Source organism: Passer montanus, unplaced genomic scaffold (genome assembly GCF_014805655.1).
Source record: "Passer montanus isolate IOZ18808 unplaced genomic scaffold, ASM1480565v1 scaffold35, whole genome shotgun sequence".
NCBI classification, from domain to species: domain Eukaryota; kingdom Metazoa; phylum Chordata; class Aves; order Passeriformes; family Passeridae; genus Passer; species Passer montanus.
Window position 1 is genome coordinate 2,421,367 of NW_024368263.1, and position 17,479 is coordinate 2,438,845.

Sequence of the window (17,479 nt, forward strand, 5' to 3'; positions counted from 1 at the left end):
GTGCCCGGGGCTCGGCAGGCCGGGGGTGCCCGGGGGATCCCGCGGCGCCGCCGCCGCTCGCCCCGCTCCTATTGACTTCCCATTGTGGAGCTTCGCAACAAAGGGTAGGATCCAAACCCTGCCCCGTTTCGTCCAATCAGCGCGCAGAGCGCCCGCCCGCCGCCGATTGGGTCCTTCTCCTCCCTCAACACCCAATCGGGCACCTACTTTAACAACCAATCAGCGCCCGGCCGCGCGCCCAATCAGCGCGGGGGAACCGGAGCACGGCCTTTGTGTGCGGTGACGCGACGGCGCCGGCGGAGGTCCCGGCCAATAGCGCGGCGCGTTGCTTACAGGCATTGTGACGTCACCGCGCCGCGCGCGCGCCCCCACTATAAAGAGCGTGTCCCCGCGGCGGGGAGGGCGCAGTGAGCGGCGCGGCGGCTGAGGAGCGGCTCGGGCAGCGGCACGGCGTGGAGGCTTCGGCGCGCAGCGCTACCGGCACCGGCGCTTCCTTCTCTTCCTACCGGTAAGTACCGCACAGCGGGCGCGTCTCGAAGCGGGCGGTGGTGCTGCGCGGCCGTTCGCGGCCTTGCGTTCTTCCCGGAGCGCGGCGGCGGCGGGCAGGCCGGGCCTTGCCTACGTGCCCTGAGTCACGGCCGGTTCCCATCCCCCACCATTGCACCTCCCCCCCACACCCCGGAGCGGGCCGGGAGGAAGGAGGAGGCGGCGTGACTCAGTGCGCGCTCCCCGGGGAGGGGAGCGGCCGGGCCGCGAGGCGGGGGCGGCGGGGTAACCGTTACTCCTCCTCCCCGTCCCGGGGGAGGCCGCTGGCCGCCCGCCCGCCGCGGGGGCGGGGGGCGCTCGGAGCGTGAGCCGCTGCTGTCGTCGGGCCTGGGGGTCACGGGGACAGCCGGGCCGCGGTGTCACACGTGTGTGTGTCTCTGTAGGTAAGTGAGGAAAAATGGCCCGTACAAAGCAGACCGCCCGCAAGTCCACCGGGGGGAAGGCGCCGCGCAAGCAGCTGGCCACGAAGGCGGCCCGGAAAAGCGCCCCCTCTACCGGCGGCGTCAAGAAGCCTCACCGCTACAGGTAAGGCCCTCGGCTCGGCCCCGGCTGCCGCAGCCGCTGCCCCGCCTCACCGCCCCCTCCTCCCTCTCCTATCCAGGCCGGGAACCGTGGCGCTCCGTGAGATCCGTCGTTACCAGAAATCCACGGAGCTGCTGATCCGCAAGCTGCCCTTCCAGCGGCTGGTCAGGGAAATCGCCCAAGATTTCAAAACGGATTTGAGGTTCCAGAGTGCGGCCATCGGTGCTCTGCAGGTACTGCTGGGGGCCGGCCGGGCTGCGGCGCCGGGGGAGCTGCGCTCGGGGGTTTTAACAACGTTTCTTGTGCTCTTGAAACAGGAGGCCAGCGAGGCATACCTGGTGGGTCTGTTTGAAGACACAAACCTGTGTGCCATCCATGCCAAGAGAGTCACCATCATGCCCAAAGATATCCAGTTGGCTCGCAGGATACGGGGAGAGAGGGCTTAAGTGAAGGCTGTTTTTATGGTGTTTTGTAGTTAATTCTGTAAAATACTTTGGTTTTAATTTGTGACTTTTTTTGTAAGAAATTGTTTATAATATGTTGCATTTGTACTTAAGTCATTCCATCTTTCACTCAGGATGAATGCTAAAAGTGACTGTTCACATAAACCTCAGTGATGTTGAGCCTCGGGCTCGGGAGTGACAAGTTGCTAATATGCAGAAGGGATGGGTGTTCTTTCTTGCTTCTCATGCATGTTTCTGTATGTTAATGACTTGTTGGGTAGATAAACTTGTAAGGTACTAGAATTGATATAAATGTGTACAGGGTCCTTTTGCAATAAAACTGGTTATGACTTGATCCAAGTGTTTAACAATTGGGGCTGTTAGTCTGACCATGCATCACTGTGATCAAATGTGGACTTCCTTCAGAGGGTGAAACTACAAGTCTTAACCACAGTGTAACTTACAGTTTCCTAAAAACGTAAACCTGGCAGCTATAGAATACACTATGTGCATTTATAATAGCTATTTTATATATTGTAGTGTCAACATTTTTAAATTAAATGTTTTACATTCACATGTGAGGAGTCTTTGTCATTTTGGTTTGAATGGGCTTGAAGCTTCTGCCTCCTACAGATTCCTGTAATCGTGGGCTGCTGCTGGGGCAGCTTGACCTCTGCTGGCAACAGAATGGAGAACTTTTGGAGTGTTTTGGAGATTTGGAGCAGCTCAAGTCCTTGCTGTGGCCAGTGAGAGGGGAGCCCCATGGCTGTGTAGGGTCCAGGACTGGCTGAGGCTGCAGTGGCTTTTTGGGGGCTTTTCTCTAATCTGGGCACAAGCTGAGCTCTTCAGTTCGTTCTTCCTTTCCAGTGGATGCAGGGAGAGTTTATTTTGGAGTTATGACTGACTGAAGCAAAACCACCTGGCTGTTCCTGAGCAGTGGGGGGAGCATTCCCCTGGGATTGGGCTGTGCCAGTCCTGGAGCTGCACGGGCCACAGCTGCTTTTACACCCTGGCAGCACACGGGTGCGTGCTCCAAGATCCTCATTTCCCATCCAGGCTTTTGGATGGAAGGTGACTGAACTCAAACCTTGGCGTAAGGCAGGTCTGGGTTCCTCAGCTGTGCTCAGAGTGTGCCTGACCCGGGGTAATTAACAGTGATGAGGGGAGGGCACTAATTAACCCTGATGAGGGGAGGGCACGGCTGCTCAGCCCTGCCCGAACAGGCTCTGCAGGTGAGGCTGGGCTTGTCACAGACAGCAGCACAGGGAAGTGGTTGAGCCAGCCTGGCTTGATTTATTCCAGTGGAAGGAAGTGTTGTGGTGTTCTTGGGGAAGAGCAGCAGCCGTTCCCACCAGACTCGAGTCAATTGGAGCTCACCAGGATGGTGAGGAAGAGCAGGAATTCCATCCCAAGTCGCTCTGGGAGGCAGCTGCTGGTGCCTCGTGGTGTGCTCCTCCCTCAGACAAACCACTCGGTGTGCTTAAATCCTGCAGCTGGAGGAACAGGCACTGCTCACCCACCTTCCTACACAGCCTCCTCCTCTTCCTCACCTCCCTGTCCTACACTGCTCCAAGCACTTGGAGCAAACCCAGCCCCTGGCTCGCAGAGTCCTGCCACAATCCTGTTCTGAAATGATAGGTTTTAAACAAGTGTTTTCCTATTTTACTTGCTAAAGCTGCAGGGGAAAAGATTCCTTTGATACAAAGTAATGAGGTTCACAACTTAGACACAAAGTTAAGCACCAGCCCACACTAAAGGTGGGGCTCAGTGATCTCGGGTCAATCACCCGGGCGGGTCTCTCCAGGGACCCTGCCTGCCAGGAATGTCCCCATGGAACATCAGAATCCTCAGTGGCCCATGGAATTCAGGAAGAACCCCACAGCTCGCATTTAGGCCAATTGAAAATGAAAAATTCCAAGTCACAGAATTTTTTTTTGTGAATGCGTGCTTTGGTGCTGAGCTGCAGTAGCAGCCTCAGCTCCTGCAAGAAAAGTATGTTTAAAATAACATCCCTTGAAAACGGTATTTCCTCCAAGTCCTTACTGGAAACAATGAAGCATCTGGGTATGCCTAGAAGCTGTTTCTTAAAATAAAATCATTGTCTAGTGGTCCTTAAAAAAAAAAATCCCACACCAGAGAAATATCTCTTCATCTTAGTAACCTCAACAGAGGGAATTAAGTCAGATCCTGCATGTGGCAGACCGGAACAGAATTCCTGGTATTCCACGGTGTGACTGATGGTAGCTGAAGCCATAACCCCTTCCCTTACCGATCCTGCCGATGATTTCCTCGCATTCCTGCTCAGAACTGGCTGCAAACACCAGGCAGTCAAACGTGCTCCCGTCAGGGCTCTCGGGGGAAGAGCTAAAAATGGAAACGCATCCATTATCCAGCAGAGCTCGGAGCCCAGCCCTGCCTCCCACTGCACCAGGGACCCTGTGCCTGCTCTGGACCTTGTGTGCTCATTTCCCAGAGCCACATCCCCCTGTGCCTGCTCTGGGCCTTGTGTGCTCATTTTCCAGAGCCACATCCCCCTGTGCCTGCTCTGGGCCTTGTGTGCTCATTTTCCAGAGCCACATCCCCCTGTGCCTGCTCTGGGCCTTGTGTGCTCATTTTCCAGAGCCACATCCCCCTGTGCCTGCTCTGGGCCTTGTGTGCTCATTTTCCAGAGCCACATCCCCCTGTGGCTGCTCTGGACTGGCTCACTCATTTTCCAGAGCCACATCCCCCTGTGGCTGCTCTGGACTGGCTCACTCATTTTCCAGAGCCACATCCCCCCGTGCCCCTGGCAGGCAGAGCTCACACCACGCAGAAGGCGAAGATCCTGGGGCTCCACGTGCAGCGTCCCACGCAGGAGATGGAGGGGTAGGGATGGCAGCAGAGCAGCTGTGCAGGGGACAGGGAGGGGACGGTGTTTGGGGCTGTGGTCAGGCCCTGTCAGCCCCGTTCCTGGTTTGTTCTGTCCCCTCCAGCTGGGCTCCCCATGCCACCAGACTCCCCGACCTTGGATGTCACTCACTCACCTTGGAAGAAGCCTTCTCCTGCACAAGGACTTCTGCCTCCTTCACATCAAATAAAACCTCCTGCAGGGGGATGAGGGGTGAGAAGCCCCGATCAGCACAGCCCTGAGCTCTGCTTTTAATCAGACACCAGCCAGAGATTATCCAAATGCAGAGGTGATGAAGCACAGTCGGCCTCAGCTTTTTCAAATTTTCTCTCTGCTGCTCTTTTTCCCCCACCACTCAGTGCTTCCACACTTCAATCTTTTCACAAACAATCCCCAGAGGCTCAAACAACAGTGACCTGAGCCCTAAAGCACCCCCAGAATCAGGCTGAGCCCTCCCAGAGTTTTCCAAGTGCTTTCCTGCATGCGGCTGCATTTTTTCCTTAATGCCCTTTCCTATCCTGGCTGCCGAGATGCTTCTGACCTGAAAAAAACCCACAGGGGTGATGGGGTGGCAAATATTCAGCCAAGCCAAGTGAGCCTGGAGCTGGAAAACAATATCCATGGCCTGCATCCTCTGACAGCCCTTCCCAGGATGTCCCCAGCCCCGTGCTCACCCGTGCTGCCAAGTTCCTCTGCAGCACGGCAGGGATGGCCTCCTCCAGCACCTCTTTGCCACCATACTGGAGGGATGGGAAAGAGGGAATAACCCTTGGACACATGAACTCCAGAAGAGATGATTCACCCCCTGGCAGGTCTCTGCCCCACAGCCTCACCGTGCCAACGCTGGTCTGGCCCAGGAACCGCAGGTTGTAGAGCAGCCTGGGGAGAAAAGGGCTCGGGGGGCATCAGGGGAAGGGCCCCACACATCCCTCCTGCTGCTCTTTGCAGGGAAGATGCTCCCAGCCCACTCCCCCTCCTCCCCTCCAGGCCATGGGGGCAGCCTTGGCCCCACAGCCTGGAGCAGAGGTCAGGGACAGTGTGGGCACAGGGGGGCTGCCCATGGCACAGACCCACCTGCCCCCCTGCAGCAGCCGGGGCTCCCCCTCTCCCCTGTGCCGGGGGCTGTGCTGCAGCTGGAACTGGGGCTCCTTCTCCTTCAGGGCCTCCAGGTAGGGCAGCAGAGGCTCAAAGACCCTCCCGTGGTGCCACCGCCAGCGCAGCAGGCGCAAGGTGAGCGGCTGTCCCTTCAGCCTCTGCAGCACAGCCCCGGCCTGGAGGGACGGAGGGAGGGAGGAGCAGAGGGGAGCAGGGGGCAGAGGAGGGGGACAGCCCAGCCCTCTGCCCCCACCCACCTGCCCGGGGGAGGCGCAGCTCAGCGAGCAGCCGTTGATCTCATCGAGGATGTCACCGGCCAGCACCACCTCGTCCATCTCTGCCTGGCTCTCCGGGAGCACCTCGGTGACAAAGACTCGGCCGTCCACGTACCTGGGGGTGCAGCCAAGCCTCAACTCGGCCCCAGAGAGCCTGCCTGGCTCCCCTTCTGTACCATCCATGGCATTTCACCCACACGCTGAATGCAGGGAAAAGCCGCCTCATGGACAGCAGATACTGGCAAGGCTGAGCTGATGGGGAGAAAAGCACCCAAGGCAGCCTCAATGCTCTCAGCAGGATATTTATTTCCCTTTTTGGGGCATTTTCAGTGCTGTGGTGACCAGATCCCTCTGGAGAGTGGAGAGGAGGATCAAGAGCTCCTACCTGAGCACCATCCCCAGTGCTCGGCACGGGACTGTCTCGTAAGTAGTGCACACCTGAAAGAGAGTGGATGGTGACAGTGCCCTTGGCAATGGCCGTGGGACATCCAAGGGACCCCATGCCCTGAATAATTTCTGGCACTGATGCTAACCCAGGGCTTTGGGGGCCCAGGGAGAGGCAAGTCCCAGTGCCCCAGGCTGAGCTGGGACCATCAGTGGCTGCTTGTCTCTGTCCTCTCTCAGGATTCGGCTGTGCCCAGACCCTGAAGGGACAAAGCTGCTCTGGGCATGGGATGGCAAAGCAACAGCAAACCCTTAACTCACTGAAGAGCCCTCCTGCCTCACCCTACATGTCCCCACGCAGCCGGGGGACGCAGCTGCCCCTCCCCAAAGGCGCTGCTGTTTGCAGCAGCACTTACTGTCACATCGCATTAGCCGGGGCCCCGAGACGCGGCCAGCTCGGCCGGGGGCACTGGCTGCCAGAAATGCCCCAAAACCAGCAGGATCCCAGCCTCTGCAGCAGCACCACGGTTCAGTGCATGCCTTGACCAGCCCCAAAACTGCCTCGAGCTTTTTGGGGATCCTTTTGGGTTTAAAAGGTGGTGGAGGGATGCTCTTTGTCGTTAAAAGACATGAAGGCGTCCCTGCTGTTCTCAATAGCACACTGATGTTTCACTGAGCAAACCAAGAGTGAAACCAACTGATGCGTAATCTGTGTCAGCCCAGGGAAATGGGGATTTTTTTTGGCAAGAAATCAGGGAAGGGAGCATGGGAAAACTTCACTTCTATCAGCCATTTAGGCCTGGGTACTTCTCTTGCTTGGTTTTACTCCTGGGAGTGCTGGGATCTGCTCCTGGTGATGGTGCAGGTACCCAGCAGGATCCAACCTCCACAGCAGAGGCAGCTCTGCTCATCCTGGTGAACCTGAGCCAATTCACCCCGGGTGTGTGGCAATCCCTCCCCACCAAACCGTTCCTTATCTTCCTCATTTGACTTGTCAGGGAGGGCCAGGTGGCGGAAGCGGCTCCCGGGAGCGCTGGGCTCTTACCGGCAGCAGCCAGCTCTCGTCCAAGAAGCTGCAATTCTGCAAACAAAGGAGTGTCAGCACCACCAGTCCCGCCAGGGAAGGGGCCAGGGCCCCACGGTGGCAGCCCCGTGCTGGTCACCACCCCACTGATTCACCACTGCACCTGCAGGTCCAGGGAGAAATCCATCTCTGTCAGCACCAGCAGCAGCGAGAGGAAAGGCTCTGCAGAGGGATGGGATGGAGAGAGGCAGTGTCACTGCTGGGCTCCTGGCAGCCATAGCCTCACAGGGGCATGGCAGAGGACAGGATAAAGCCATTTGCAGTGTAACTAATGAGTCCTGGGAGCGAGGCCTTGGGAGCATCCCAGCACCATGCACCCAAGTGCTGCTGGAGGCTCATCCCAGGCTCCTGCTGCCAGCACAGGAGCACCTTGGTACCTTTTGTCACAAAATTCAAATGCAGACTTGCAAATGCCACTGACTATTTCTCCCCTTAGAAGCACAGCAAAGCTGCCCAGACTCTCCTACACAAGCCTTGCAGTCACACTGCCAGGTCTGCAATCTGCTCATGCATCAGCAGCGCGGGTGATTTATAAACCATTGATGTACAGGTTTAACATGGGGTTATTTATCATAATCAAAAGATTAAAGGCTTCTGCCCTGGCCTGGCCCCCCAAGGAGCCTGGCTGTGGATGGATGGAGTGCTGCAGCCTGTCAAGGCAATGTAAAGGTCATTTAAACCCCTGTGCCACCCCTTGGCCCAGGCCGACCCAACACGGCCTCCCCTCAAAGCCAGACTGGCTCTGCTTAAGCCAGAATCCTTGGTACAAATGAATAACATGGAAGATACTTCAGAAGAAACTTTCCTATCCCATGCCACTGAAGCAAACCTTAGATGGAGTCAAATCATGTTAAAATATTTACACGGGTGGCGTTTTTTTGGTTTTGGCGGGGTTTTTCCCCCCCCATCACTGCAGCAATGTATTTAGATTCCAGTGCTAAGAAAAAATCACAGTGGAGTCTTCCCCCTTCCCTGCAGCAGCGCAGTGCCACAGCACCGGCTGCATCCTGCCTCGGGCGAGCCACCATCTTACCCCGGAGATCTTCACAGCCGAGGATGGAGCTCCCTGGATCATAAAACTGAAATCCAGTCAGACAGCACGGGTTACTCCTGCCTTCCGCAGCCCACCGCCCGTGGGTAGCATCCCCACCATGTGCCCACCTCCAGGAGCCGGGGGCTCTGTGCCAGCTGCCCCACGGCCGCCGGGAGCGCCTTTCCCTGCAGGGCGGAGCGCAGGAAGCAGCGCCCGCGGCCCCGCGCCGTCCGCGCCCGCTCGCAGCCCGCGGCCCTGCGGATGCTGCCGGACAGAGGGCTCGGCCTGTGGGGGACAGGGGACAGCTTTGGCGGCACACCGGAGCGTCCTCCCTGCCCCTTTGGGATGACATGTCGCGGCAGGGGCCAGCACAGCTCGGGTTTTCACCCCAGTCTAGCCCGGGGGCGCTCACCCAGTGCCCGCGGGGAGCTGCTCCAGCCAGTGCCAGTAATCCCGCCTGCGGAAGCCCCAGGCCGGCTCTGCGGGAGAAAGGGAGTGCCAGACCCCTCGCCTCGGGGCCGGGGACGCTGCCACGGCCCGCCCGGGCACGAAGGGTCACTCACGTCGCAGCCCCTTGCGCAGGATGCTCTCCAGCAGCTGGCAGAGGGACACGAGGTGCGGCGAGGCGTCCGTGCAGGGACCGCCGCCCTCCCGCAGCCGCAGCACCGCTCCTGGGGGCGGACAGAGAGCGGCGGCACCCGTGGGTGCCCAGCAGGGAAAGGGGACAGGGACCGGGGGACAGCTCTGCACTGCCCCCGGGGGGGTCCGGCACCCGGGGAAAGGGGACAGGGACCGGGGGACAGCTCTGCGCGACCCCGCGGGGGGATCCGGTACCCCGGCACGGCACGGCACGGCCCGACCCGGCTGCCGCCGCCGCGCTGGGCAGGAACTCGGGTGAAGTTCCTCCAAGCCAAGGTCGGGCGGCGGGGCTGGCCCGGGGAGCCCCAGCGCGGCCCCGCCGTCCGTCCGGTCGGACCGGTACCGGAGCGCTGCCCGGAGAAGCTCGCACAGGTGTCGGGGGGCCCCAGGCTCACCTTTAAGGGCGCTGAGCAGCGGCTCCTTCCTGGCCATGGACTCGCCGTCACCCAGGGCCAGGTGATCCCGCGACGGGGGCTGGATGGGAGCCGGGAACCGAGGAACCGGGAACCAGGAATGGGGAACCGGGAACAGGAACGGGGAACCGGGAACCAGGAATGGGGAACGGGCCCCGCCCCAGGAGCAGTGCGGAGCAGCCCGGCCCCACGGGCGGGGGGAGCCTCGCACACACACAGGTGTACGTGTACTCAAACAGAAAGCACAGGCGCTGGTGTACACAGGTGTAGCACAGTGACACATTTACCTATTGGTCTGCACAGATGTATAAATTCCACGCATTGCATAGGCAGAGCCCGCAAATATGAGACACGCGTGCAAAACAAACACGCGTTTATCTCTGGGTGTATTAGGACGGGCTTTGGGAAATGTGTCATAGATCTTGGGTGCCGGCCCCGCCGCAGGTACACACGGGGCGAGTGTGGGCGAGCGCTCGCCCTGTCCGTAGGGATGTGCACGAACGGCGTGCACAGGACCGTGAGAAGAGGCGGTGCGGGGCGCTCGGGGCGGTGCGGGACTGCCGGGGCGGTTCGGGGCGCTCGGGGGCAGTGCGGGGTACTCGGGGGCGGTTCGGTGCGCTTAGGGGCGGTGCGGGACCCATCAGGGGCGGTTCGGTGCGCTCGGGGCGGTGCGGGACTGCCGGGGCGGTTCGGGGCTCCCAGGGCGGTTCGGTGCGCTCGGGGCGGTTCGGTGCGCTCGGGGGCGGCGCGGGGCAGCCGGGGCGGTTCGGGAGCCGTCAGGGGCGGTTCGGGAGCCGTCAGGGGCGGTGCGGGACCATCAGGGGCGGTGCAGTCCGGCCATGGCGGAGCCGCAGGAGCCCGGTTCCTCCTCGCTGCTGGCGGCCGCTCGCCGGGCGCACGAAGAGGCTTTCGGGGGTGCGGCGGTGCTGGCGGCCTGGGCCCCCGGCCGGGTCAACCTCATCGGAGAGCACACCGACTACAACGACGGCTTCGTGCTGCCCATGGTAAGGGCCGTGCTCCGGCCCCGGGCTCTCGCCGTGTCACCCTTCCGGGTCCTCCCGGCAGCCGCCCGGGGGTCCTCGGCCACCGCCTTCCCGCCCCTTCCGAGGATGCCCCCTCCAGGATACCCCACCCCGGAGCCCGAGGGATCCTCCGGGATCCCCTGCCCGGAGCGCGGGGCTCGCAGCCGGACCTGCTGCAGCCCCCCCTGCAGACCGACTCCTCACGGCTTCCCGGGGATGTGATTCTCTTCCCAGCCACTTCTCTGAGAGGCTGAAGCCTTTTTTCTGCAGCCCCGTCAAACTTCCCGTTCCCAAAGAGCGGTGTTTTGGTAGCAGAAACGGTTCAGAACAGCAGGAGCTTCCTGCTCCTTCCGAGCCGCTTTGGCTCAGAGGCAAAGTCCCCACTCAGTCCTAAATCAAACCTACAGCTAATTACTGAGAGGCCGGGGAGCGTGGGAGCAGGTCAGCTGAATTCCATGGCAGGCAAGGAAACTTCCCGAGGTTTCTTGGTGTGGTGACCACTCCCCCGGAGCCCAACAAGCAGCACCGAGCACCGAGCTTGGGGGGTCAGGCACATTTAGGGGCAAGACTGTCCCCGTGGGTCAGTAAACAGGCAGGGAGTTTAATTCTGTGCCAAAGCAGAGGGTGCACTGTGGGCTCGGGGGGGTTAAAGACAACACTTGGATGCTCCAGCTGTGGGCTGAAGCAGCCACAGCTGTCCCCTGCCACCCGTGGGGATGCTCCAAGGGGTGCTGCAGGGTCTGAACCCACCTTCCCCCCGCCAGGCCCTGCAGCTGGGGACGGTGCTGGTGGGATCCCCCACGCAGGACAACACCATCTCCATCGTCACCAGCTCGGCAGAGGCGGATGAGCCTCACAAGGTGCAGTTCCCGGCGCCCCGTCCCAACAGCCCCCTGAGCCCGGGGCTGCCTCGCTGGGCCAACTACGTCAAGGGCGTCATCCAGCACTACCGGGGTAAGGCCTGGGCTGGGGGCTGCTCAGAGCCCCCTTGCAGGGAGCTGGTGTTCAGATCCAGCTTTGGGGGCGCTCCAGGGGCTCTTCCAGTGTCTGTGTAATCCTGCAGCTCTCTGCCAGAACCAGGCTCCGGAAAACTCCATCTCAGCTCCAAGGTTCCTGTGCTTGGGGGGCTGCAGGGTCACACTCTGCTGTGGGTCACCCTGTGCTCTGAAATGTTGCACAGGGGCTCCTTGTGCTATTCCCTGTGAGCTGTGGGGCACACAGAGCCCTGCAGGGGCTCATGGCCCCCCTCCTCCCTTCTCTTCCTGCAGGTGGTCCTGTGCCAGGCTTCACTGCTGTCGTGGCCAGTAATGTCCCCCTGGGCGGGGGCCTCTCCAGCTCGGCTTCCCTGGAGGTGGCTACCTACACCTTCCTGCAGCAGCTCTGCCCTGGTAAGGCAGCAGCCCGTCCTGGGCCCTGGCCTCTGCTTCCAGGTGGGAGCTGGGATGAGGGGGTGCCCTTAGCTAGGTCCCACAGCCCTTGGGAAAATGCTGCTGTGAGTGGGTAACAGCTCCCCCGCTGGCACTGCCCTGCCTGTGTGGCTCCTCTGGCTCATCCAGCCTCACCTGCCCAGACTCTAAAATCCATGGACCACTCCTGGGGCTGACTAGGGGGATGAGAGGAAGTTCCCTTGGGAGCATCCTCTCCCCACCCTAATAGCCCCAAAATCAAGATACCTGAAACACCAGTGTCAGTTATCACATCCAGCTGGATCTGGGGTCCAGGCTGCCATAGATGCCGTGCAGTGGTGCAGCAGCAAGCACCTGCAGCTGCAAAACCCCATTCCATGGGAAAACAACCCTTCACCTCCACGTTTGCTTCCCCTGCTCCCAGGCAAGGGACAAAGTTGCAGGAAGGAGCTGCTAACCTGTGTGTCTCTGCTGTGGCACAGACGATGGGGATTTGGTAGCCAAGGCGCTGGCGTGCCAGAAAGCAGAGCACACGTTTGCTGGGATGCCCTGTGGGATCATGGACCAGTTCATATCCGTGATGGGCCAGGAGGGCCACGCGCTGCTCATCGACTGCAGGTCAGGATCAAACTCGCTGTGCTGTGCCCACCTCCCTGAGCAGCTGGGGGTGAGCTGGCCCTGTGGCCATGAACTGAGGGCAGGAGTGCAGGGAGAGGTTAACCTTTGAACCCAGCCCAAAACCTCATCATGAGGGCGGGGCAGCCTGCACTTTAATTCCTCCTAGCCTTGATTCCTCCTCCTGCAACCTTTCTGCTACTTTCCTGGGCTGTCTTTCCTGCCATCCTTAGGGTCTAATATTTGGAGGGAGCGAAGTGCTGGAGTGAAATCCCAAACCACCTGGACTTTGCCTCTGTCGTTCAGGCTCTGCCTGCTGTGTGGCCTCAGGTGTCTGGGAGCCGGGCGGGCGCATGGCTGAGCTCTCCCTGCAGGTCCCTGGAGACGGTGCTTGTCCCTCTGAGCGATGCCAGCCTGGCCGTGCTCATCACCAACTCGAACGTGCGGCACACGCTGACGGGCAGCGAGTACCCCACGCGCCGGCGGCAGTGCGAGGAGGCAGCGGCGGCCCTCGGCAAGGCCAGCCTCAGGGATGCCACCCTGCCCGAGCTGGAAGGTGGGGACAGCCCCCTCCTCATCTCTGGTCACTCCTTGGGCCACGGAGAGCTTTTGGTGCCCCGTGGGCTGAGCCCCGGGGCAGGCGGGTGGGCGCGCGGCCTGTGGTGGGAGCGTGCTGCAGGCAGAGAGGCTTTGGCACAGGATGGTTGTGGGAGGCCCTGCAGCATCCTGCAGGCTGTGGGGCTTTGCTGCAGGGACACAAATGTCTCTGCAGAGGCCAGGAGCAGCCTGGGGGATGAGGTGTTCCGGCGGGCCAGGCACGTCATCGGCGAGATAGCGCGGACATCACAGGCGGCGCAGGCACTGCAGAACAAGGACTACAAAACCTTCGGGAAGCTGATGGTGGAGAGCCACAACTCCCTCAGGTGAGGGTGCCCGGGGTTGCTGACAGCCCTGGGCCAGGGTCTGCAGCACCCAGCATCGCTGCCACGGATGCAGTGGCTGCACCAGGAGCTGGAGCTGCCAGGGGTGCAATGGTTGCACCAGGACACGAGCTGGAGCTGCCAGGGGTGCAATGGTTGTGCCCGGGGTGCAGGACACGGCACAGCATGGCTCTCCTCTCTCCAGGGATGACTTTGAAGTGAGCTGCCCGGAGCTGGACGAGCTGGTGGCAGCAGCCCTGGAAGTCAAAGGGGTTTATGGCAGCAGGATGACCGGGGGAGGCTTCGGAGGCTGCACGGTGACACTGCTGGAGGCCGAGGCTGCAGCCAAAGCCCAGAAGCACATCCAGGTAGGGGGTGGAAAAGCCCCAGGAGACTGACTGGAAGGTCCCAAGGGACCTCTGAGGGGCACAGCACGGGGATGCTGTTGAACTGTCGCTCCTGAGCCCTTTGGGGTTGGTGGAGCCCAACCACAGCCCAGAGTCTCTCGATGTCACTAAGCTCTTGCAGACAGTTCAGTACTGTGCCAGTCACAAAGCCCTGCCCCAGGACCTCTTTGCATTGAGAAAGGGGGTGAAAAGGTGCTGGGGGAGCTTCAGGAATGCCAAATCCATCCACAGAAGAGTGCTTTGAGCTGAGCTTGGGTACTCCTGTGCTGAACACTGGCCATTACAGCCTGGGAAACATCTCAGTGCCATCACCAGTGTTCCCTAACTCAGCATCTTGGCGTGCACAGGTAGCTGGAAATGCCAGCAGAATGGGGTGTGAAGAAGGCAGAGCATTTTTTGCTGCTCTATGAGATCATGGTGCACTCTGAAAATAGCTGGGGGAGGGTGAAAGAAGGGGTAGAGGAGGGTCTGAAATGAGAGGAGACCAAAAGGGCTTTGGCCTCTGCCAGAGGTGGGAGAGAGGAAACATGACCAGGAGTTACAGTAAAAGAGAGGAGGTAGAGTGAGTGAGTGAGAACTGACCAGCAGGGCCTTTCCCCCCAGCCCCAGAACCCCAGCCTCGACTGCTCCTCTTGTTTTTCAGGAGAAATACAGTGGCACAGCCACCTTCTACCTCACCAAGCCCTCGGCAGGGGCAAAAGCTCTGCCCCTGTAGAGGAGTGACCACCGCCCCTGGGAGCCTTGGGCTGGCACTGCCTCCCTCCCCAAGGCTTTCCAAGGGGATCAGTTTGTCCATCTGCATCATTCACCTAATAAAAACAAAACATGTGCAAGTTGTTCTCTGCCCGTGTGAGCCAAAATCACTTGGGACTGTTCCTCAGAGGATACTGGTTTCACTCCAGCTTGCACTGGTGTAAGGAGCCATTGCCAGAGCTGCAGTCACAGGGGGGGATGGCAGTGCAGGAGCAGCAGGCACTGACACGTGGCAGAAGTTCCTGCTTGGGAATCTGCCTCTGGCCCCTGCCCTGCATCTGCTGCAGATGGAGGATAGCAGGAAGGGGGGAGGGATTTTTTTTATTTTACTCTTAAAAAAAATCAACAATAAAGAGGCAGAATATAGAGAAAATATTTATTGAGTGCAAGAAGAAGCCATCTGATCAAAGACCTGCTCTGTATCCGTCTTGGAAAGGCTGAAACAGCTCCAACAACCAGATGAAATTTAAAAAGACAGGCCTGGGTTAGTGCATGTGCATGGGGAAGGCCAGAGTCCCTGGAGAGCAGCTGATGGGCCATGCTCTGCTCTTGGAGAACAGGATCATCTTTGGTTAAAAGGCTTGGGAAACTCCCTTTTTAGGCAGTTCTCAGTGTCTGACCCTGGGCCACAAAGCCCAGGGACAGGGTCACAGAGTCCTTGAGCAGGAGGAAAGAAAATCCCAACCCCAGGCAAGAAGGGGGCAGGGAGGGAGGCAGCCTCATGCCACTGGCACCTGCTCAGGAGAAATAAGTGCTTCTTGAAGGCACAGTAAAACCTCAGGGCTGGTGAAGGATCCCTTGAGCCAAATTCAAAACTGACCCAGCTCCATCTGCAGTCGTGGAGACTCCTGTGGACTTGATTCACCCACATCCATCTTTGGCTGAAAGATGTACAGCCCTGCCCCCAGTGAAATAAAAAGCCTGAAGATGAGAAGGAGCTGTTGGTGGTGAGCTCTTCTTTAGTGTCCAAAAGAAAAAAAAAAAAAAAAGGAAATATAAAAAGAAATAAAACCACAAAAAAGCCAAGGTTCATTGTGAGATCAAAGCAGGCTGGTGATGCTGCCAGGGGCCCAGGCAGCTGCTGCTTGGGTTGGAAGCTCTAACCCACAGCAGGGGCAGCTGCTGCTCCAGGCAGGCTCCTTGCCTGCTCCCCTGCAGCTGGAACACACCAGGGAAAGCTCACACTGCTTGTTTTCCCTGGCAGAGGGCAGGGAGCCTCCAGGGATCCTGCCCAGCACTGGGACATCAAACCCAGCAGGGTCTCAGCTCAGCCCAGCCCTGTGTGAGGGGAGCTGAAGCTGGGGCTGAGAGAGTCCCAGACTTGTTCAGGATGGTGGGAGTGCCTGCCTGCTCTTCTCTTGTGTTTGCTGATAGATCACAGGTCCCTTTATGGATGGTGCTGCTGAGCAAAAAGTCTTTTAAAAGATACCCAACTTCTCCCCGAAATCTCACTCATCAGCTGTGTGAGGAATCCCAGCACAGTTCCCATCCCTCACTTCCAGAAAGCTCCCAGCCCTTCTGTGTCCAAGGGCTCCACCTGGGAGATGTTGCAGTGGGTGGATCTGGCACCTTGCAGCCTTGACTGGAGCCTCTGGTGCTGAAGGATACAAGGTCCAAGACAGAGCCCACCAGCCTCATCACAGGGTTCAAGTGGCCTTTGGATCAAGCCCTTAACTCATTTCTTCCAGTTATTCATGTTTCTCAGCAGCCACAATCCCAGTGTAGCCTCCACATTCAGCATAGATCTCATCCACCTCCATTTTTTTATAAAATAATAAAATACATATATATATATATTTATATATATACTATGAAAACTGTACAATGTTGTATGCAAAAAAAAAAAAAAAGCATCTGAGGCCATCAAGTAACGCAACACAAATGAAAGGTTAGTCTTTGCTATTGTGTACCAAATGTCAGCAGCAAAGGACAGACACAAATAGGTGCAATAAGAAAGCACAGGTTACCCCAAAACCCTACCTTTGCAGCTTTCATAAAAACCCCCATACTGAACAAAACAACTCCAGTGAACAGAGAGCCTGGAGCAAAAATGGAAATGGTGACCCTCTATAAATCATGGTTTTGACATCTGAGATCCTCTCAAAACCGTGGACCTGACAATAAAATCATTCCATTCCATTTACCTGGGGAGGCTGAAGCCCTGGAGACACCCCAATTTCTGCCCTGAAGGATGAGCTTACACACCCAGCTGTGCCACAGCTGAGTGTGCTGGGCTCCAAAGGAGGAGTCCAGAGCCTGGAGAGCCACAGAGATCTGTGCCTGCAGGAGGAGCTGCCCAAGCACCACCTGCATGAAGCACCTTTGGCTTGTTCCATAAAACGCTGGCACCTGATCCCAAAAGTCCTGCTGGTGCCCGGCTCAGGCCTCGTAGAACTGCCTCTCCACCTGCTGGGTGAGGGTCCCGCTGGCCACCACCGTGTGGCTCACAAACTCCTGGGTCAGGGTGCTGCTGGAGTTCTCCACGCGCTGGGTGGTCACCAGCATCCCGTCTGCAAGGGGAAGGCACCAAGGCTGGGGTCACAGGGAACTGCTCTGCCCTGTGACTCCAGGCAGCCTGTTTTCCATCACAGGGAGTGGTATTTAGGGACCTCTCCACACCAAGTGATGCAGTGCTTTGCTGTGGCAGTCAAGAGGATGGATGGATCTCCCAACAGCTCCCAAACTCTCATGTTACAGCATGAGCTCAAGGGGGATAACATGGGACAGCTACATTGATGTGGATAAAGGTGTTTGTCCCCCTGCTCTGTTTCTGCCTGCTCTGAAGAGACTGAACCTTGCAGGAAGAGCTCTGATTTGGTCCCTAGTGATAGTGCTGGAGGACTCTCACGTACAGCATTCCCTCCAGGGCTGGGCAGCACGTGTGGAAATGACTGCAGCTCTCCCTGGGGCAAAGCAGGGACACAGTGTAGGAAAAGAGCTGACCCTCTTCAATCCCACCTGATGGACCCTCCTCCCCTGCCTTTGGCACTTGGGGTAAAAGCAGCCTCAGACCTTGGGACAAGCAGAATTACCCT

The 17,479-nt window shown here is 58.8% G+C and overlaps 4 protein-coding genes across 6 annotated transcripts in view; 2 read left to right on the top strand and 2 right to left on the bottom strand.

Annotated features, from left to right (window-relative positions):
* Positions 1-357: 357 nt before the first annotated feature.
* On the top strand, positions 358-2,087 carry LOC120505404 (histone H3.3A). The gene is made up of 4 exons (XM_039715857.1): positions 358-508; positions 930-1,071; positions 1,148-1,301; positions 1,386-2,087. Exons 2-4 carry the CDS (start codon positions 944-946, stop codon positions 1,512-1,514), a joined length of 411 nt encoding a protein of 136 aa, XP_039571791.1. The 5' UTR covers positions 358-508; positions 930-943; the 3' UTR covers positions 1,515-2,087.
* Positions 2,088-2,221: 134 nt separating this feature from the next.
* Positions 2,222-9,842, bottom strand: LOC120505402. Of its 3 annotated transcripts, none has more exons than XM_039715853.1 (15): positions 9,304-9,842; positions 8,833-8,940; positions 8,682-8,748; positions 8,398-8,554; positions 8,270-8,315; positions 7,340-7,398; positions 7,198-7,233; positions 6,154-6,206; positions 5,751-5,883; positions 5,473-5,669; positions 5,232-5,277; positions 5,073-5,138; positions 4,535-4,594; positions 4,315-4,397; positions 2,222-3,875 (listed from the first exon to the last, which is right to left on the bottom strand). In XM_039715853.1, exons 1-15 carry the CDS (start codon positions 9,602-9,604, stop codon positions 3,692-3,694), a joined length of 1,596 nt encoding a protein of 531 aa, XP_039571787.1. In that variant the 5' UTR covers positions 9,605-9,842; the 3' UTR covers positions 2,222-3,691. The 3 variants fall into 3 exon arrangements, with proteins under 3 accessions (XP_039571787.1, XP_039571786.1, XP_039571785.1); XM_039715852.1 differs by having other exon boundaries at positions 2,222-3,004; positions 3,781-3,875; positions 8,833-9,842; XM_039715851.1 differs by having other exon boundaries at positions 8,833-9,842.
* A 147-nt stretch (positions 9,843-9,989) lies between these two features.
* On the top strand, positions 9,990-15,433 carry GALK1 (galactokinase 1). Its single transcript, XM_039715854.1, has 8 exons — positions 9,990-10,325; positions 11,108-11,297; positions 11,612-11,731; positions 12,232-12,367; positions 12,739-12,920; positions 13,137-13,287; positions 13,490-13,652; positions 14,335-15,433. The coding sequence occupies exons 1-8, from the start codon at positions 10,161-10,163 to the stop codon at positions 14,404-14,406; spliced, it is 1,179 nt and encodes a 392-aa protein (XP_039571788.1). The 5' UTR covers positions 9,990-10,160; the 3' UTR covers positions 14,407-15,433.
* Positions 15,434-15,571: 138 nt separating this feature from the next.
* Positions 15,572-17,479, bottom strand: part of ITGB4 (integrin subunit beta 4) — a 28,857-nt gene continuing 26,949 nt past the window's right edge. The window contains exon 41 of the mRNA XM_039715858.1: positions 15,572-16,954. Coding sequence (XP_039571792.1) covers positions 16,824-16,954 — 131 coding nt within the window. The 3' untranslated portion in view covers positions 15,572-16,823. The remainder of the gene's footprint in view (positions 16,955-17,479) is intronic.

Excerpts from the sequence above, each read along its gene's own strand:
- LOC120505402 (XM_039715851.1), bottom strand. The coding sequence starts at position 9,604 with ATGTGTCACTGTGCTACACCTGTGTACACCAGCGCCTGTGCTTTCTGT. Across the intron at positions 8,749-8,832 it reads CCTGCGCAAGGGGCTGCGAC|AGCCGGCCTGGGGCTTCCGC; the intron begins GTGAGTGACCCT and ends TTTCTCCCGCAG. Across the intron at positions 4,595-5,072 it reads AGAGGAACTTGGCAGCACGG|GAGGTTTTATTTGATGTGAA; the intron begins GTGAGCACGGGG and ends ATCCCCCTGCAG.
- LOC120505404 (XM_039715857.1), top strand. The coding sequence starts at position 944 with ATGGCCCGTACAAAGCAGACCGCCCGCAAGTCCACCGGGGGGAAGGCG. Across the intron at positions 1,072-1,147 it reads AAGAAGCCTCACCGCTACAG|GCCGGGAACCGTGGCGCTCC; the intron begins GTAAGGCCCTCG and ends TCTCCTATCCAG. Across the intron at positions 1,302-1,385 it reads CGGCCATCGGTGCTCTGCAG|GAGGCCAGCGAGGCATACCT; the intron begins GTACTGCTGGGG and ends CTCTTGAAACAG.
- GALK1 (XM_039715854.1), top strand. The coding sequence starts at position 10,161 with ATGGCGGAGCCGCAGGAGCCCGGTTCCTCCTCGCTGCTGGCGGCCGCT. Across the intron at positions 10,326-11,107 it reads ACGGCTTCGTGCTGCCCATG|GCCCTGCAGCTGGGGACGGT; the intron begins GTAAGGGCCGTG and ends TCCCCCCGCCAG. Across the intron at positions 13,653-14,334 it reads AAGCCCAGAAGCACATCCAG|GAGAAATACAGTGGCACAGC; the intron begins GTAGGGGGTGGA and ends CTTGTTTTTCAG.